The sequence below is a fragment of the Fundulus heteroclitus genome, unplaced genomic scaffold (assembly GCF_011125445.2).
Source record: "Fundulus heteroclitus isolate FHET01 unplaced genomic scaffold, MU-UCD_Fhet_4.1 scaffold_28, whole genome shotgun sequence".
NCBI lineage: Eukaryota > Metazoa > Chordata > Actinopteri > Cyprinodontiformes > Fundulidae > Fundulus > Fundulus heteroclitus.
This window is the reverse complement of record NW_023396689.1, coordinates 4248852-4263182: the sequence shown is the minus strand read 5'-3', so window position 1 is coordinate 4263182 and position 14331 is coordinate 4248852. Positions and strand designations below refer to the sequence as shown.

Here is a 14331-nt window from a genome sequence, read left to right as displayed (position 1 = left end):
ATATAATTTTATTATCTTCAACCTATAAATCATGCCTGAAGGGTAAAAAGAAAAAAAGAAAAAGAAAAACATCAAGTCTGCACAGAGCCAAACAAAGGTGTTATACAAATGAGTCGTGGGTTTCCCCTCCCTAACATGCAGCTCCTGGTTAAATGGATTTTAAGCTGAAAACAGGCCGAGTTTAAACACAAAGTTTACTGTTTTAAAACCTCCAAAAGGGTTGTTTAAAGCATTGAGGGGTTTCTTTATAACTGCTGCCAGCACATTTTACAATAAAACAAAAATCACAATTTTCTCAGAAATTAAAGGTTTATCATTTTAGACTTGTTCCTCCTTTTCTCGTAGTGCGTCACAATTCTTGAGCACCACAACAGCTATTCTGGTAGGTGGTTGAAGCGTTGCCAACGTAGCGATTTTGTCACTATATACTTAGTGACTTTTCAGACCCCCGTAGTGACTTTTTTCCATGGAAGCAACAACGAGCTGCGTCTCGGTGTATAAATGTGTGCGCGTTAGTGAGAGCGACTGGGTGAATGTGGCTATAGTGTACAGTGCTTTGGGTGGTCAGCATGACTGGAAAAGCGCTATATAAGTTCAGTCCATTTACCATTTACCATTTAAGTGGCAAATCTAACAACTTTTCTTCTGTGTTTTTGGTGACTTTTATTGACTACTTCTGAAAGTACCAATCACTCTGCAGTTACTGTCCAGAGGCAGCAGAGAGAGCTGCCTTGAGTCCCTCCCACTTCCCCAAATGTTGTCTCACAGGTACAGACAGCTAACCTGACCCTAGCCAAATGAATTTCGCTCCGCCTAGCTCCACTCATCCATCTGGAACAGATCCATAGGAATGGCCAACCACTCACATCAAAGCCAACCCATGACGCTGATTAGAGCAACGCAGGAAAAAACAAAACAGAACAGCCAACAAAAGCCTTCAGAGCCGTTCTCTGATGTTTTTTTAATGAAACAATATTAGGTAGATTGCACAACATGGAAGAAATAGCATCATCAATGTTAACGCTTGCTTCCTCGATGAGAGCCACTATTGTTGTCTGAATCAAAACAGTCTCGCGGTCGCCTCTCCACTATGTCACATCTATGAAATTCCAGCCCTGCATCCTGATTGGCTGGATAATAAAATTGATTGAAGAAATCACTCTCTATGGAAGAGGTCCCAGATGGATGTGAGCAATGTGTGATTTGCAAAAAAACCAGAGGGGGGAACATTTCAAGTGTTTTATAAATGAACATAACAAGATAATGTGGCCTGCATGCTGTCTGGTTCGAGACAGCATGTAACCTGTCCTGGGTGGGAGGGTGGAGAAATCGGCTGCTGCTGCTGCTTCTTGTCTTGTGACGCTGCCTGCAAATCTTCATCATCCACCAAAGTTTGTCCTGTAACATTACCATTGCTGTTTGTCCCGTCATCTACTCTTGACCTTTTCTGTTGATTTTTCGGGCCGAAATATGACAAAATACTTTGGGAGTGGGTATTAGTTTACTTTAACCGCTTCGAGCAGAAAACTTATTAATACTCTTTAAAAACAGACAACAAAAAATTCCATTAACAAACGTGAAGGACACAAGACATCTATTTATATTAAGGCTATCAAACGATTAAAATTTTTAATTTAAATCGATTAATCACATAGTGTCGATGGGTAACTCGAGATTAATTGCAAATTAATTGCATGTTTTTTCCTTTTATTTCTGAAAGTGTAATAGCCTGTTTGGCATTTTAATATGCAATTTTGCAATAAATGACACTAATAAAATACATGCTTGTACAAAAATATTTTTATTTTGTTATTTTTCAAGCACTTTTGAGAACTGGAACGAAGGCATCTTAGTGCCAAATGTTAAACTCTGGACTATAATGGCTAAACGACTAATCATGATTCCCTGATGTTTACACAATGTGTAAATAAATTTGTAAATAAATACCATGCCAATATATTTTTTTGCCTCTTAAACAAAGATAGACATGGTATTAGGCATTAATAAAAATTTTACATTTCAATAAAGTCATAAGTTTTATTGTTCGTTATTTCACTCTCTCTTTCACACATCTAATTCTGAGCTTTCACACCGAAAACAATGTTTTTGCTTGCTGTTTATATCCATATTCATACAGTTTAAGCCTGGAAAAGGGTTTTAAATTTTCAGGGGCCTGTTTCAATAAGGAGGTTCAACCAACTCTGAGTTAAAACTTGAACTCTGAGTTGACTTATCCTGAGATGGGAAACTCTGAGTTTTGGGTTTCAGAACAGCTGAAATGAGTTAGTTCAATCAACTCTGATTTGACTGACTCTGAGTAAAGCGCGTGCACCACAACTATAAAAAGCCATTATCAATGGAGCACAGATATTACGAGTCAACATGGCAACAGCGTCAGACAAAAAAAGGTCTGCATATTTCTCACCAGCAGAACTGGATGTGCTTATGCAAGCATATGCAGAATTTGAACATGTATTTAAAAAAAAAAAAGCAACACGGCTGCAGCAGCGAAGGAGAGAGTTAACTTGGGTGAAAATAGCTGCTCGAGTCAATGCGTAAGTTTACATTTTAATTACTTTTATACAGTGTTGGGTGTAATGAATTAAGTTACTAAGTCATCTAAATACTGTAATTAAATTAAAGACTATAAAATAATAGTGGATTTAATATCAAATTTTAAAAGGTATATTTTTAATTTAACTTTCTCCCTCTAGTTACACACTTTGGTCAATTTAAGATTAATTCATGCAATTGAATATTGTTTATTTGAAAGCATTAGAAGTGCAGTTTCTTGTCTCTCCTTGTATTGTTCAAGTGGTTGAGGTTGATTTGGGATTTAGAAAGTAATTAATAAGTAAGTAAAACAAATTAGTAAGTAGACCAATACTTTCTAGAGACAGTAATTATTACATTAATCTAATTAGACTTGTTGAAGATAACATTTGTAGTTAGCAATTAAGAACTATTTTAGAGTAACTTGCCCAACTGTTATAATATCAGAGGTGAAACTGGAAGAACAGTATTTTATTAAACCTAATTTGATTTTCATGGATAGGTGCAATCCTGCAGGCATCAAAAGAACATGGCAGCAGCTGAAAATGAAATATAAAAACATACTTCAAGCAGGTAAGCCTTGAGCACATCATTGGAGTAGAGTAGCTACCTGGCTTTACAAAAATTTGACATATTAAATGACTAAATGGCATTCAGTGTCTAGCAGTGCAGCAGCATTTTTGAAATAGGTCTAAATGTTCATTCTCATTTGACTTCTACTCAGCCAACAGAAAGAAGGCAGAGGCTCATAAAACAGGGGGAGGACCTGCACCACCACCCCTGACAAATGCAGAAGAGATGGCCCTGAGCCTAAATGCTGGAAGGCCGATGGCTGAGGGACTTCCTGGGGGGACTTCATCAGAGCCAGTCACTCCAGAAGATTTAAGTGCCTTCATAAAATGTAAGAGGTCTACCTACAGTGTTAGTTTTTTTATATAGACTAAATGTGATATTTCCATTTATATTACTTTGGATTGGGTTTTTTTGTTGGTCCCAACAGATTTGGATGGTAATATCTGCCTCTTGGAGCCTCCTGTCCCAACAGTACCCCATACAGTTGTCAGTAGCCTACTCCATACACCATCAATTATGACAAATGGTATTATAAAGTGTACTCTATGAAATGCTCATCTTCACAGGATGATGGGGATGAAGAAACCGTTTCTGCTGCCACAGACAGGCCTACAGAGGTAATTTTAATATTATATGTCTACACATCAAACAATCTACACATTCACATTTATATGTGGAGTAGCCTATAGAATCCAAGTTTATATCTATAAATGGTCATTCTTATCTCTACCCCCCAGAGTGTGGAAGAACAGCAGGAGGAAGGTCCATCAACTTCTGGTGCACAGATGGACACAGTTCAGTGATTTACAGTAAATGCCACAGTTTCATTCTGAATTTTAGACTACATTCATGATGTAACTCTAATCTAATGTATTTTCAGTTGCCAGTTAAGGAGTTATACAGACTTCTTCTTATTAAAAAGATAGAAAAAAACAGCAAAGAACTTGTATACTTGGACCGCCAGATCCAAAAGGCAGATCTGGAAATCGACATTCTGAAACTAAAGCTAGAGGTGAGTGTATGGTCACAGGTGAATTCTAGGAAGTATTGAAACTATTTTTAAATGTTTTTTTTTTCTTTTTCTTTTTTTTTTTTAGCAAATGAAGAACACCGTATAAATTGCTGTGATTTTGTTTATTAATTTTATTTTGTGGTTGCATTTGTATGAAATAAAGAACACCATAAATTGCTGTGATTTTGTGTTTATTCATTTTTTTTTTTTTTGTGGTGGTGGATATCATGTGTATTAATCTGAGAAGACATTGCGGCATATCATATCCCGGACTACCCTTCCATCCCGGAAATCTGCAGGGTTGATGGGGTCTTCCTCAGGGCCTTGTAACTGTAGGGCAGGGTGTTGCTCCCCTCTAATTATGGCAATATTATGGAGAACAAGACATGCCACAATAATATCGCAGGCCCTTTCAGGGGTTACCCTGAGGTGACGTAGGCACTGGAAACGTGCTTTCAACAGGCCTATGGTCATCTCCACCCGGGCTCTCGTCCTGCAGTGTGCCACATTGAAGCGCTGCTGTGGGCCTGGTTCAGGTTCTGGGTAAGGGGCCATAAGATTTGGTCGGCATGGGTAACCCCTATCTTCCAGCAGAAAGCCATCAATCTCTCCTGTAAGAAAGTTCACATTGCTTTAGAGCTGCATAGAAATTCCCCTGTAAGTGTTTAGTGCATACATTGAAATATGTGTATAGGATATACATTTACTTACCCCTTTCCAGTCTGTTGCTCAGGGTTGACTCCCGATAGATTCTTGAGTCATGAACAGAGCCAGGCCACTTGGCCTCCACATTTGTAATTATATGTGCAGCATCACATATGATCTTGACAGTGCAAAGAATGAGAGATGTTACAGTATTGTGTTGTAGTCTTTGACCATTAGAAACAGTAGGCTGTCAGTGTACCTGCACATTAATACTGTGGATGGATCTCCTGTTCACATAGTCCGCTTCATTTTCAGAAGGTGCAATGATCGGAATATGTGTGCCATCAATGCATCCAACCACATTCGGAAATCCTAAAGGGAATTCCAATTGTTAGGTCACTTCCAGGGGTCGCAGCAAGATATTCTTAACTGAATGTAATTTATCAGGTTAGCCTCATTTAAACTGATTTATACACCACTGACCTGCAATCCTGTGAAACTCCTCTTTGATGACTCTCACTGGTTTGTGCCCAGGAAACAATACAAAAATTCTCAGAAAGCGCTTAAGAGCGAGGCACACTTTCCTTACCGCTCTGCAAACAGTAGCCTTACTAATATGTTCAAAAACTTCCATTCGCAAAGAAACGTAAGGCAACGCAAAGAATCTGCTCGGATGTAAGAGCACGGCCACGATGGTTGATGTTTCTGATGTAAGGATGGATGAGATTATGGATGTATCTTATTGACTGTAAAGAAAAACGGTAACGCTCAAATAAAAATGGATAGGGATATGACAAAAATTCCACTCTGGGCCTCAAAATCCTTTCCCGACGTAAATGTAACTCCCTACGAAGTAATACAGCTTCTTCGTCAACAGGATCATCCATAAAAGGACATGCCATTTTTTTCCCTTTGATGCGCTCTGCGTGACTGAAATGTGCGCAATGAATATGTCCCCAAAGAATCAATGTGGTGTTTAGGTGTGCTCCACTTCCTCTTTAAAAAAGGGGAGGAGAGCAAAATAAACTCTGGGTTTTCTGAAGAAAACCTGCTCCCGACCAGGTTAGGTTCACAGAGTAAATTGCCATGGTAACTGACTCTGAGTATAAGTTACCTCTCTTTCAGAAACGGGCTTGACTTACTCTGCTTTCTCAGGTTTAACTTACCTCTCTTTCTGAAACAAAAAACCCAGAGTTTCCCTCATTTCAGGGTTAACATACTCAGAGTTTTCACTTAACCTCCTTTCTGAAACAGGCCCCTGGTCATTCCAGTCTTACACTTTGCTTGCAACTGGGCAGGAGCTTAATACCCTAAAAGAGAACTGTTTAGCAACTGTTTAGTGACTCCAGGGGCCTGTTTCAATAAGGAGGTTCAACCAACTCTGAGTTAAAACTTGAACTCTGAGTTGACTTAGCCTGAGATGGGAAACTCTGAGTTTTGGGTTTCAGAACAGCTGAAATGAGTTAGTTCAATCAACTCTGAGTTGACTGACTCTGAGTTAAGCGTGTGCACCACAACTATAAAAAGCCATTATCAATGGAGCGCAGATATTACGAGTCACCATGGCAACAGCGTCAGACAAAAAAAGGTGTGCATATTTCTCACCAGCAGAACTGGATGTGCTTATGCAAGCATATGCAGAATTTGAACATGTATTTAAAAAAAAAAAAAAAAAGCAACACGGCTGCAGCGGCGAAGGAGAGAGAGTTTGCTTGGGTGAAAATACAGTGAGCATGGGGTGGGGGGAAGAGAGAATGTATCCCCCCCAGGGATAAAACATGAATGACCAGAGGGGGGGGGACGTCACAAACAGAGGGGGGGTAAATCCCCCCGGCACATCGCCGGGGGGATGTGAGTGAAGCTAGGCGGAGCTAAGCGGAAGGAAATTCATCTGGCTCAACAAGGTTAACAGGCAGCTGCCTCATCCTTAAAGCCCTGCCTGCAGTCAGAGCAAAGAGAGCAGGGAGGAGACCCACTCTGCTTCATTTTCCCATTGCAAAAGTATAACGCTGGTGCTAAACCAGCCGGTGATTCTGCCATGGATTACAAAGCGGGATATAAATAGGATGTATATAACTTTTAATCTGGTCAATTTTTCTCTGAAACTGTTGCACTGAAATAATTCCCTGAATTTGACTCACACACAGCTTCACTTATTTGTCTCTTTCACTGTGTGCCTCTGATAACTGTCATTTTGGTCAAATTTGAAGTGTACAGTGTCGATTCAGGGATTGTATAAAAATTCACAACTTACTTCATAAGATTCATTTGTTGTTCCAAACATGTTTTTAATGACTTTGTTTTGTCAAAAGCTTCTCTTTCCTACTGCCTGGATCACAAATACATGAATAATATGCAAATTATGTGATGACATCATCTAATAACTTCTAGCGACTTTTTAGGACAGCCAATAGCGACTTTCCTTGCTGAGGAGTTGGCCACAGGCTGGTTGCCGTTAAGAGTAGTAGAAGCAGAGGCAGGGGAGTGCGCTGTTACTTTCCAACCCTGTCAGCCTTGTGAGCTTAAACATTTAATTTGAAAAATAAAAATCTAATTTGGAAATTAAACATTTAGTTTGGAAAATAAATATTTAGCTTGCTAACTAAATAATTAATTAGCACTCTAAACATTTAGTTTGTAAACTAAATATTTGGTCTGCTAATTAATTATTTAGTTTGGAACTGTGAAATTTATAATTGTATAACTGACATCTTGAAAATATGACCTGGAAAAAGGCTCCTTTTTTCTCTTATGACAGGGTAAATGACCCAAAATATTGCTGTTCATTTTTTTGACTGTGTAACTTTACGGACGACAGCACATAGTGACCACACAGATGAAGGAGAGCATATTGACAGGCTTTATCTGTCAGGTGGTAAAGTCATTTCTTGGTGTTGGGCTAACCAAACATATTTTTTGTGTGTAGTTTCAGTGGTTTCAACTGTTTCAATTGTCTTAGGGACATTGTCTCTTTTCTTTTTTTAGTTTAGAGAGGAGGTCATAGTAACCCAATCTTCATAGTTAAGTGGTGAACTGGATCTAGGCTGTCCGTGGCATCAAAGCTTTTTTTAGTGCTCAAGAGACTAACCGGAGAGGAATTGTGGCTGTCATGTTCACCAGTTTTATGTGTGGGTGATTTTATTCATGTGACTATTTTGTTTCCCCCGAGGCAGTCTAATTTATCTGATTAGTTATTAATAGATATCAGCCAAGTGCTTGTCGAGGCCAGCATAGTCGCCAACCCATCACCTCAAGAACACCATCCCACAGTGAAACATGGTGGTGGCAGCATCATGCTGTGGGGATGCTTTTTAGCAACAGGGTATGGCAAAGTGGTCTGAGTCGAGGGAACAATGGATTTGTACCAGATAATGGGATTTTTGTGGCTCTAATCTTTATTTCAGTTGCCAGACAGGAAATGGGTGTAGGGGAATGACGTAACGGTGTACAGGTTTGGACTCAAGCCGTTGACAACTGTGTCAATGACTGAGGCTGTGTTTTTCTGTTTCTGCCAGTACAGGGATATTCTGGGGAAGAACCTGTGTCATTCTGCCTGTGTTCTGAGACTGGGACAGAGGTTCGTCTTTCAGCAGGACAATGACCTGAAGCAGACTGCTATAGCAACACTCGAGTGGTTTAAGGAGAAACACCTAATTATGTTGGAAGGGCCTAGTCAAAGTCCAGACCTCAATCCAATTGAGAATCTATGGTTACTCTTGAAGATCACGATTCCCAAGTTAAAAACCATCCAACATGAAGGAGCTGGAGTGGTTTAGCCTTGAGGAATGGGCAGAGGTCCCAGAGGCCAGATGTGGTGAGCTCAGAGACTGACCCAGACACTTGCAGCTGGAATTGCTGGAAAAGCTGACTCTGCAAAGTACTGACTTCAGGTGGGGGAACAGTTATGCACACTGAAGTTTTCTATTTTGTCCAATTTGTTGTTAGCTTCACAATAAAAAAAAAATGTATTCCAAGAATACCATATCTCACCTAAATGAATAATTGTGTAGGTCACTGTTCATCATGTGTTAGATGTAGTGGTGTAAGACAATGTCATCCCAAAACAAAATCAGCAGAGAAGTGTTCTCTGCAGTGACATTCTGCCTCTCTGGCAATCCAGTGGACCATTATGGGTTGGTTGTTGCCAGGGTACTGCCAGGGAAAACGTTGTATTTCACCATTCCAAAACCTTTTTGATAATTTATTGCCCACACCTGTGTGGGAACATTTTGAGATTGGCCCCTTCCTGTTTCAACATGTCTGTGCTCCAGTGAAGAAATCAAGTTCCATAAATTCATGAGAGTGAGTCTGCTGAGGAGGAACATGACTGGCCTGCACAGAGTCCTGACCCTGACCTCATTACACACTTTTGGGATAAATTAGCATGGAGAGAGAGCCAGGTCTTCGCATCCAACATCAGTGTCTGACCTTAACAATGCTATCCTAGAATGATCAGATCTTCCCATAAACACCCATCTGAACCCTGTAGACAGCCTTCTCAGAGGAACTGAAGCTGTCATAATTGTGGAATTAAGGTCTTTGAGATACCTGCAAACCACTGGCAAAGGCCGGCTGTTTTGTTACTTTACAGATGTGCAGATTAAACCTCTGATTTTTTTTTATTTTCTCTGCAAAGAAGTTGCAAATTCATTGCAGGGCCTGGTGGAGTGGCGCACCGGCGGAACAATACTAGAAAGGGTTGCGAGTCAACTGTGGTGAATAAAAGCGCCAGCATTGTTGATGTTTTTGTTTGTGATTTCTGCGAAGAACCTTTCCCTCATTAAGTGTTCTGTACCAACACAAGGTAGGCAGGACTCAACAGTTAACGTGACATTTATTTTATTTTACACAGTTCAGGCAGACGAATGCAGGAGACAAGTAGAAGCAGGTGTGTCCAGCAGAGAGGACCCAGTCGCCTCCTGTAAGAGACGGGCAAAAACACATCATGGTTCACCTCAACGCGTCCAGATCCTCCCACTAGAATAAAGTCACATCAACACCCCCACCTTCACACCAGCAGATACTCACCTGCCATCGGTTTAGGTCATTGAAGGCCATTCCTCACTTTGTACTCGTGGACATCCGTGCTGTGCTGTTTGAAAAGCTGCGGATGGAAGACACAAAGCTTGATGTCAGTCACATGACCAGCTGGGTAACGGTCCCCGAGCAACACTCGTCTTCACTATATACTCCCTTCCCTCCCTTCCATGAACAAATGGTATTATTCTTTCCTCTCTTTTTTGTATGCATGCAGTGAGTACTGTGGACCAGTGGAGGTAATCATTAAAGAACACATTTAACATTTATAATGCATCCAGGAAGTTGTGAGATATTTTCCTCTGCATTAAGCCCACCTGTGTTCATGATGACAGTCGTTTGTCTGTCATCCAGGGTTTTCTGTGTATAACTAAAACCTGTCTCAATGAACAGCCTAAGCTTGGACCACAAGCTTAGCGTCTCATAGACGTTGTTCCCACTGCAGGCAAATGTGGTCCAAATCAGATTTCTCTGGGGTCCAGTGAGCAGGTGAGGCCTTTCAGAACCAGTGGGACTGCTCAGATCTGGCCCATATGTGATTTTTTTCAGGTCAGATTAGAGCCACTTCCGTATGCGGCCCTGAATCCAACTAGTATCTGGTCTTTTGGAATGTGTCTCCAGTGGGAACAACCAATATGGATTTCAATCGCAACAAGTGCCCTGCCTTGTGGAGAATGCTGACATTTATTATACTAAAAATTGACATCGACATTAATTTCCGGACTCCGCCTCTGCATCCGAACACACCTCTGTTTACCCAAAATAATCATCTTTACTGTCACTGCAACATCCATTCCACATCCATTCCAATGAAATTGATCCTCTGCATCTAACCCATCCCTCAGGGAGCAGTGGCCTGCCAATGTGCAGCACCCGGGGAGCGTTCTGGGGCGAAGGGTCTTGCTCAGGGACACAAAGAGTCAAACCAGGAACCTAGCAACCTCTCCAGGATGCAACCGCCCTGTTTCCTAACCACCCGGCCGCCGCCGAGTTTCACTCTGTTTTTATCCAAGCGTTTCTCCCTCAGCACCCACTGAAGCAATAAGTATCTTCCGTTGGGACGCTTTAAACCAGTAAACCTATTTCTTTCATGTTTGCTGGACGTTAACTTATTGTTCTCCTGCACAGGCGGGTCAGTTTGAAACTAAAAACAGTTCAGACTGGAGTCAGATACAGACAGACAAAAAAAAAAAAAAAAAAAAAAAATCAGATTTGAGTATCAAGTTCTGCAGTGGGAACACAGCCCTAGCGCAGGAACAGATCTGCTCACCAGGCCCCAAAGGAGAGCTGAAGTTCCAAATGCAAGACCCACTCGCAGCCAGTTGGGGTTGGCTGTGTCCGGCTTGGAGCTGGTGAAAGCTGATCTGGAACCAGCTGAAAGAAAACACACTCGGACAATAAACGCTCCCATTAAACAGTAGTAAACAGAAGTAATCGTTGACGCTGCCTTGAACAAGGAGTTGATTTAAAAACACTCCATTTTGATGTGCTGGTGGAAGCAGGTTCAGTTCAGTTCAGTTCAGTTCAGTTTATTCGAACAACAAAACAATATAAAATGTGTAAATACAACACAACACAATGAATACATAAACCATAATAAATTGTTCGAAAAGGAATGGGACGAAGTATAAACTTTTAAGTTTCCCATCCCTAGTGATTCAAGTGACCTAAGTTGCTCATTTAACTAGTTACATTCACTCTTCCATATTAATCTACCTGTTTTTTATCTTTCCTCGTCTACATATTTATCCAAAAGTAATTTTTTGTACCTTCTCTTAAACAAATTTATGTTCACACTCTGCTTTAAACACGGCTGTAAACTATTCCATAACTTCACTCCACTACTTGATATAGTCATTCTTTTCATCGTTGTTCGTACCGTCTTCGTTCTGAATACTGCATCTCCTCTAAAGTTATATTTTTTTATCTCGTTCTTGAAACAATTCATTTATATTTTTAGCCACGAGTTTGTTTTTTACTTTATACATTACTTGCGCTGTCTTAAATTTTACCAGGTCTGTGAATTTTAATGTATATAGCTTTAAAAATAATCGATTGGTGTGCTCTCTAAATCCTACTTTGCATATTATTCTTATTGCTCTTTTTTGTAGTGTACATAAGGATTGTAATGTGCTCTTATAGATGTTGCCCCAAACTTCAACACAGTAAATCAAATATGGCAAAAACAATGAAAAATAAAGCATTTTTAGTGATTTTGGGTTCAATATATGACTCGCCTTACTAAGAATAGCACAGCATTTAGCAAGCTTATTTTTCACATAGCTTACATGTGGTTTCCAGCAGATCTTGTGGTCTAAAATCACACCAAGAAACTTTATTTCTTTCACTTTTTTGATTTCTTTATTATCAATTGAAATGTTTCCATTAATCTCAGAATTCTTTCTTCCAAATATAATAAACTTTGTTTTGTCCAAATTAAGAGATAATTTATTTTTGTCAAACCAAATTTTAAATTTATTCATTTATGTTGTAATTAGCTCCAAGATCTGCGGTAAACTTTCGCCCGAACAAAATACATTTGTGTCATCTGCAAATAAAATCAATGACAGTGCCCTTGAAACTTTACAGATGTCATTTATATAAATGATAAATAGTTTAGGGCCCAGCACTGAACCCTGTGGTACTCCACGTGTAATTTCCAAGAGCTCTGATTTATGTTCCCCTATTTGAACAAATTGCTGTCTATTTCCTAAGTAGCTTCTTATCCAATCCAACCCAACTCCCCTTATCCCATACCTTTCTAGTTTAGTCAGCAATATGTTGTGGTCAATGGTATCAAAAGCCTTTTTTAAATCAATAAAAACCCCAACTGCCAGTTTTTTATCGTCAAAGCAATCTGTGATTTCCTCCATGAGTTGTAGTAGTGCATGGGATGTTGATCTGTTTGACCTAAATCCATATTGATTGTCAGTGTATATGTTGTGTTTTTCCATAAAGATATCTAGTTTAGTGGTAAATAGTTTTTCAATTATTTTGGAAAATTGAGGGAGTAAAGAAACTGGCCTATAGTTTGTAAAATGGTGTCTGTTTCCGGTTTTGAACAGTGGAATAACTTTGGCTATTTTCATTTTGTCTGGAAATGTACCTGTTTGAAAGGACAGGTTACAAATGTAGGTTAGTGGTTTAATAATTTCTTCCATAACAATCTTAACAGTCTTCATATCTATTTCCATCCAGTCAGCAGAGGTTTTATTTTTGCAGTTTTGTATTATTTCTCTAACATCAGTCTCAGTCACTGCACCCAGAAAGATTGTGTATGGGTTCCTTTCCCCCATGTCTTCGCAGACAGATGTATTTGTCTCTGATATTTTTGACGCAAGCTCAGGTCCAACATTGACAAAGAACCTATTAAAACCATTTGCAACGTCAGTCATATCCTTTATAATTTTGTCCTTTTCAGTAAAATATTCCGGTAATTTTATTCCCTTTGACTCCTTTCTCACAATGCTGTTTAAGATAGTCCATATACCTTTAATATTGTTTTTATTTCCTTCCAGCAATTTATTGTAGTATTCCCTCTTACAAGACCTCAATATATTAGTTAATTTATTTTTGTACCTCTTGTATTTTGCTTCTGCTTCCACTGTTAAATATCAAAAAGCTGATATTGCCAATTAATTGCTTATTTTATAAGATAAGTTTTAGATTTCATTTCAATTCAGTTTGTTTCTATAGCTCCAAACAAGTCTTCTTAAAAGCTCCTTTCCATTATAATCTGTCCAGTTCCACTTCACTGATAACAACAGAGCCAGATGCTGTAGCTCAAATCATCTGGTCCTAAGCCAGCAGCATGACTGCCTCTGCTATCTAGTGTTTAAATAAAACCACTGTCATTGTTCCACTGAAACAGCAGAACATGCTCTTCGTGATCCAGGGGTTCACCAAGCTACACCACATGCACCGAAGTCACCACCAAACCTTCATCTTTACGGTGAAAAGGACAGAAATCCCCCATAAGGCAATGATGTGCTAATGCTAATGCTAAGCTAAGGTCAGGCTTCCAAACAAACGCGGAGTTTTAGTTCCTATGAGCCACATTAAACCCCCGTTGTTAAATATTCACGTTTTCACCCACTCACCTCTGTTAATGTGGACAGCCCGGGAAAACAGGCGACTGAGAGTCATTTTAGCAGAAACAGCTGCCTAGGTGCTGATGGTCTCAGTCTTTCTGTGTTTGATTACACGGTCTGGACGGAGAGGAAGGACTGACCCGCAGAGCACCAAAAAGTCGAACAACTTATTTTTCTTATGTTTATGTTTGATTGTTTTTGTATTTTTATTGAACATATCGAACATTGACAAGCACAACGACTGAAGCTCTTATCAAAAAATCTTAAAAAAACATTTAAGAACAATGAATCTACATTTTTCAAACATTTTCTCCTATTATCCTGTACAATTTTTATTTTATTTTTTTGCCTTATTTTTTTTTTTGCATCTTTCCAAGAGGTCTTTTGAAAAGGCAGAGTTCATCTTTAAGAGTAGGGAAA

General features: G+C 39.5%; 2 protein-coding genes across 2 annotated transcripts; both read right to left on the bottom strand.

Moving 5' to 3' along the window:
* Positions 1–4245: 4245 nt before the first annotated feature.
* Positions 4246–5849, bottom strand: LOC118559390 (putative nuclease HARBI1). The gene is made up of 4 exons (XM_036130105.1): positions 5267–5849; positions 5043–5155; positions 4850–4961; positions 4246–4749 (listed from the first exon to the last, which is right to left on the bottom strand). Exons 1-4 carry the CDS (start codon positions 5415–5417, stop codon positions 4373–4375), a joined length of 753 nt encoding a protein of 250 aa, XP_035985998.1. The 5' UTR covers positions 5418–5849; the 3' UTR covers positions 4246–4372.
* Positions 5850–9598: 3749 nt separating this feature from the next.
* On the bottom strand, positions 9599–14061 carry ndufc1 (NADH:ubiquinone oxidoreductase subunit C1). The gene is made up of 4 exons (XM_012855754.3): positions 13921–14061; positions 11091–11194; positions 9812–9887; positions 9599–9702 (listed from the first exon to the last, which is right to left on the bottom strand). Exons 1-3 carry the CDS (start codon positions 13964–13966, stop codon positions 9828–9830), a joined length of 210 nt encoding a protein of 69 aa, XP_012711208.1. The 5' UTR covers positions 13967–14061; the 3' UTR covers positions 9599–9702; positions 9812–9827.
* Positions 14062–14331: the final 270 nt, after the last annotated feature.

Bases quoted from the DNA above. Each gene is read 5' to 3' on its own strand.
- LOC118559390 (XM_036130105.1), bottom strand. From the start codon at position 5,417: ATGGAAGTTTTTGAACATATTAGTAAGGCTACTGTTTGCAGAGCGGTA. The intron at 5,156-5,266 runs GTCAGTGGTGTA...AATTCCCTTTAG, and splicing joins GGAGTTTCACAGGATTGCAG to GATTTCCGAATGTGGTTGGA. The intron at 4,962-5,042 runs GTACACTGACAG...TGCACTGTCAAG, and splicing joins TCCACAGTATTAATGTGCAG to ATCATATGTGATGCTGCACA.
- ndufc1 (XM_012855754.3), bottom strand. From the start codon at position 13,966: ATGACTCTCAGTCGCCTGTTTTCCCGGGCTGTCCACATTAACAGAG. The intron at 11,195-13,920 runs GTGAGTGGGTGA...GTTTTCTTTCAG, and splicing joins GGCTGTCCACATTAACAGAG to CTGGTTCCAGATCAGCTTTC. The intron at 9,888-11,090 runs GTGAGCAGATCT...TTCCATCCGCAG, and splicing joins CAGCTCTCCTTTGGGGCCTG to CTTTTCAAACAGCACAGCAC.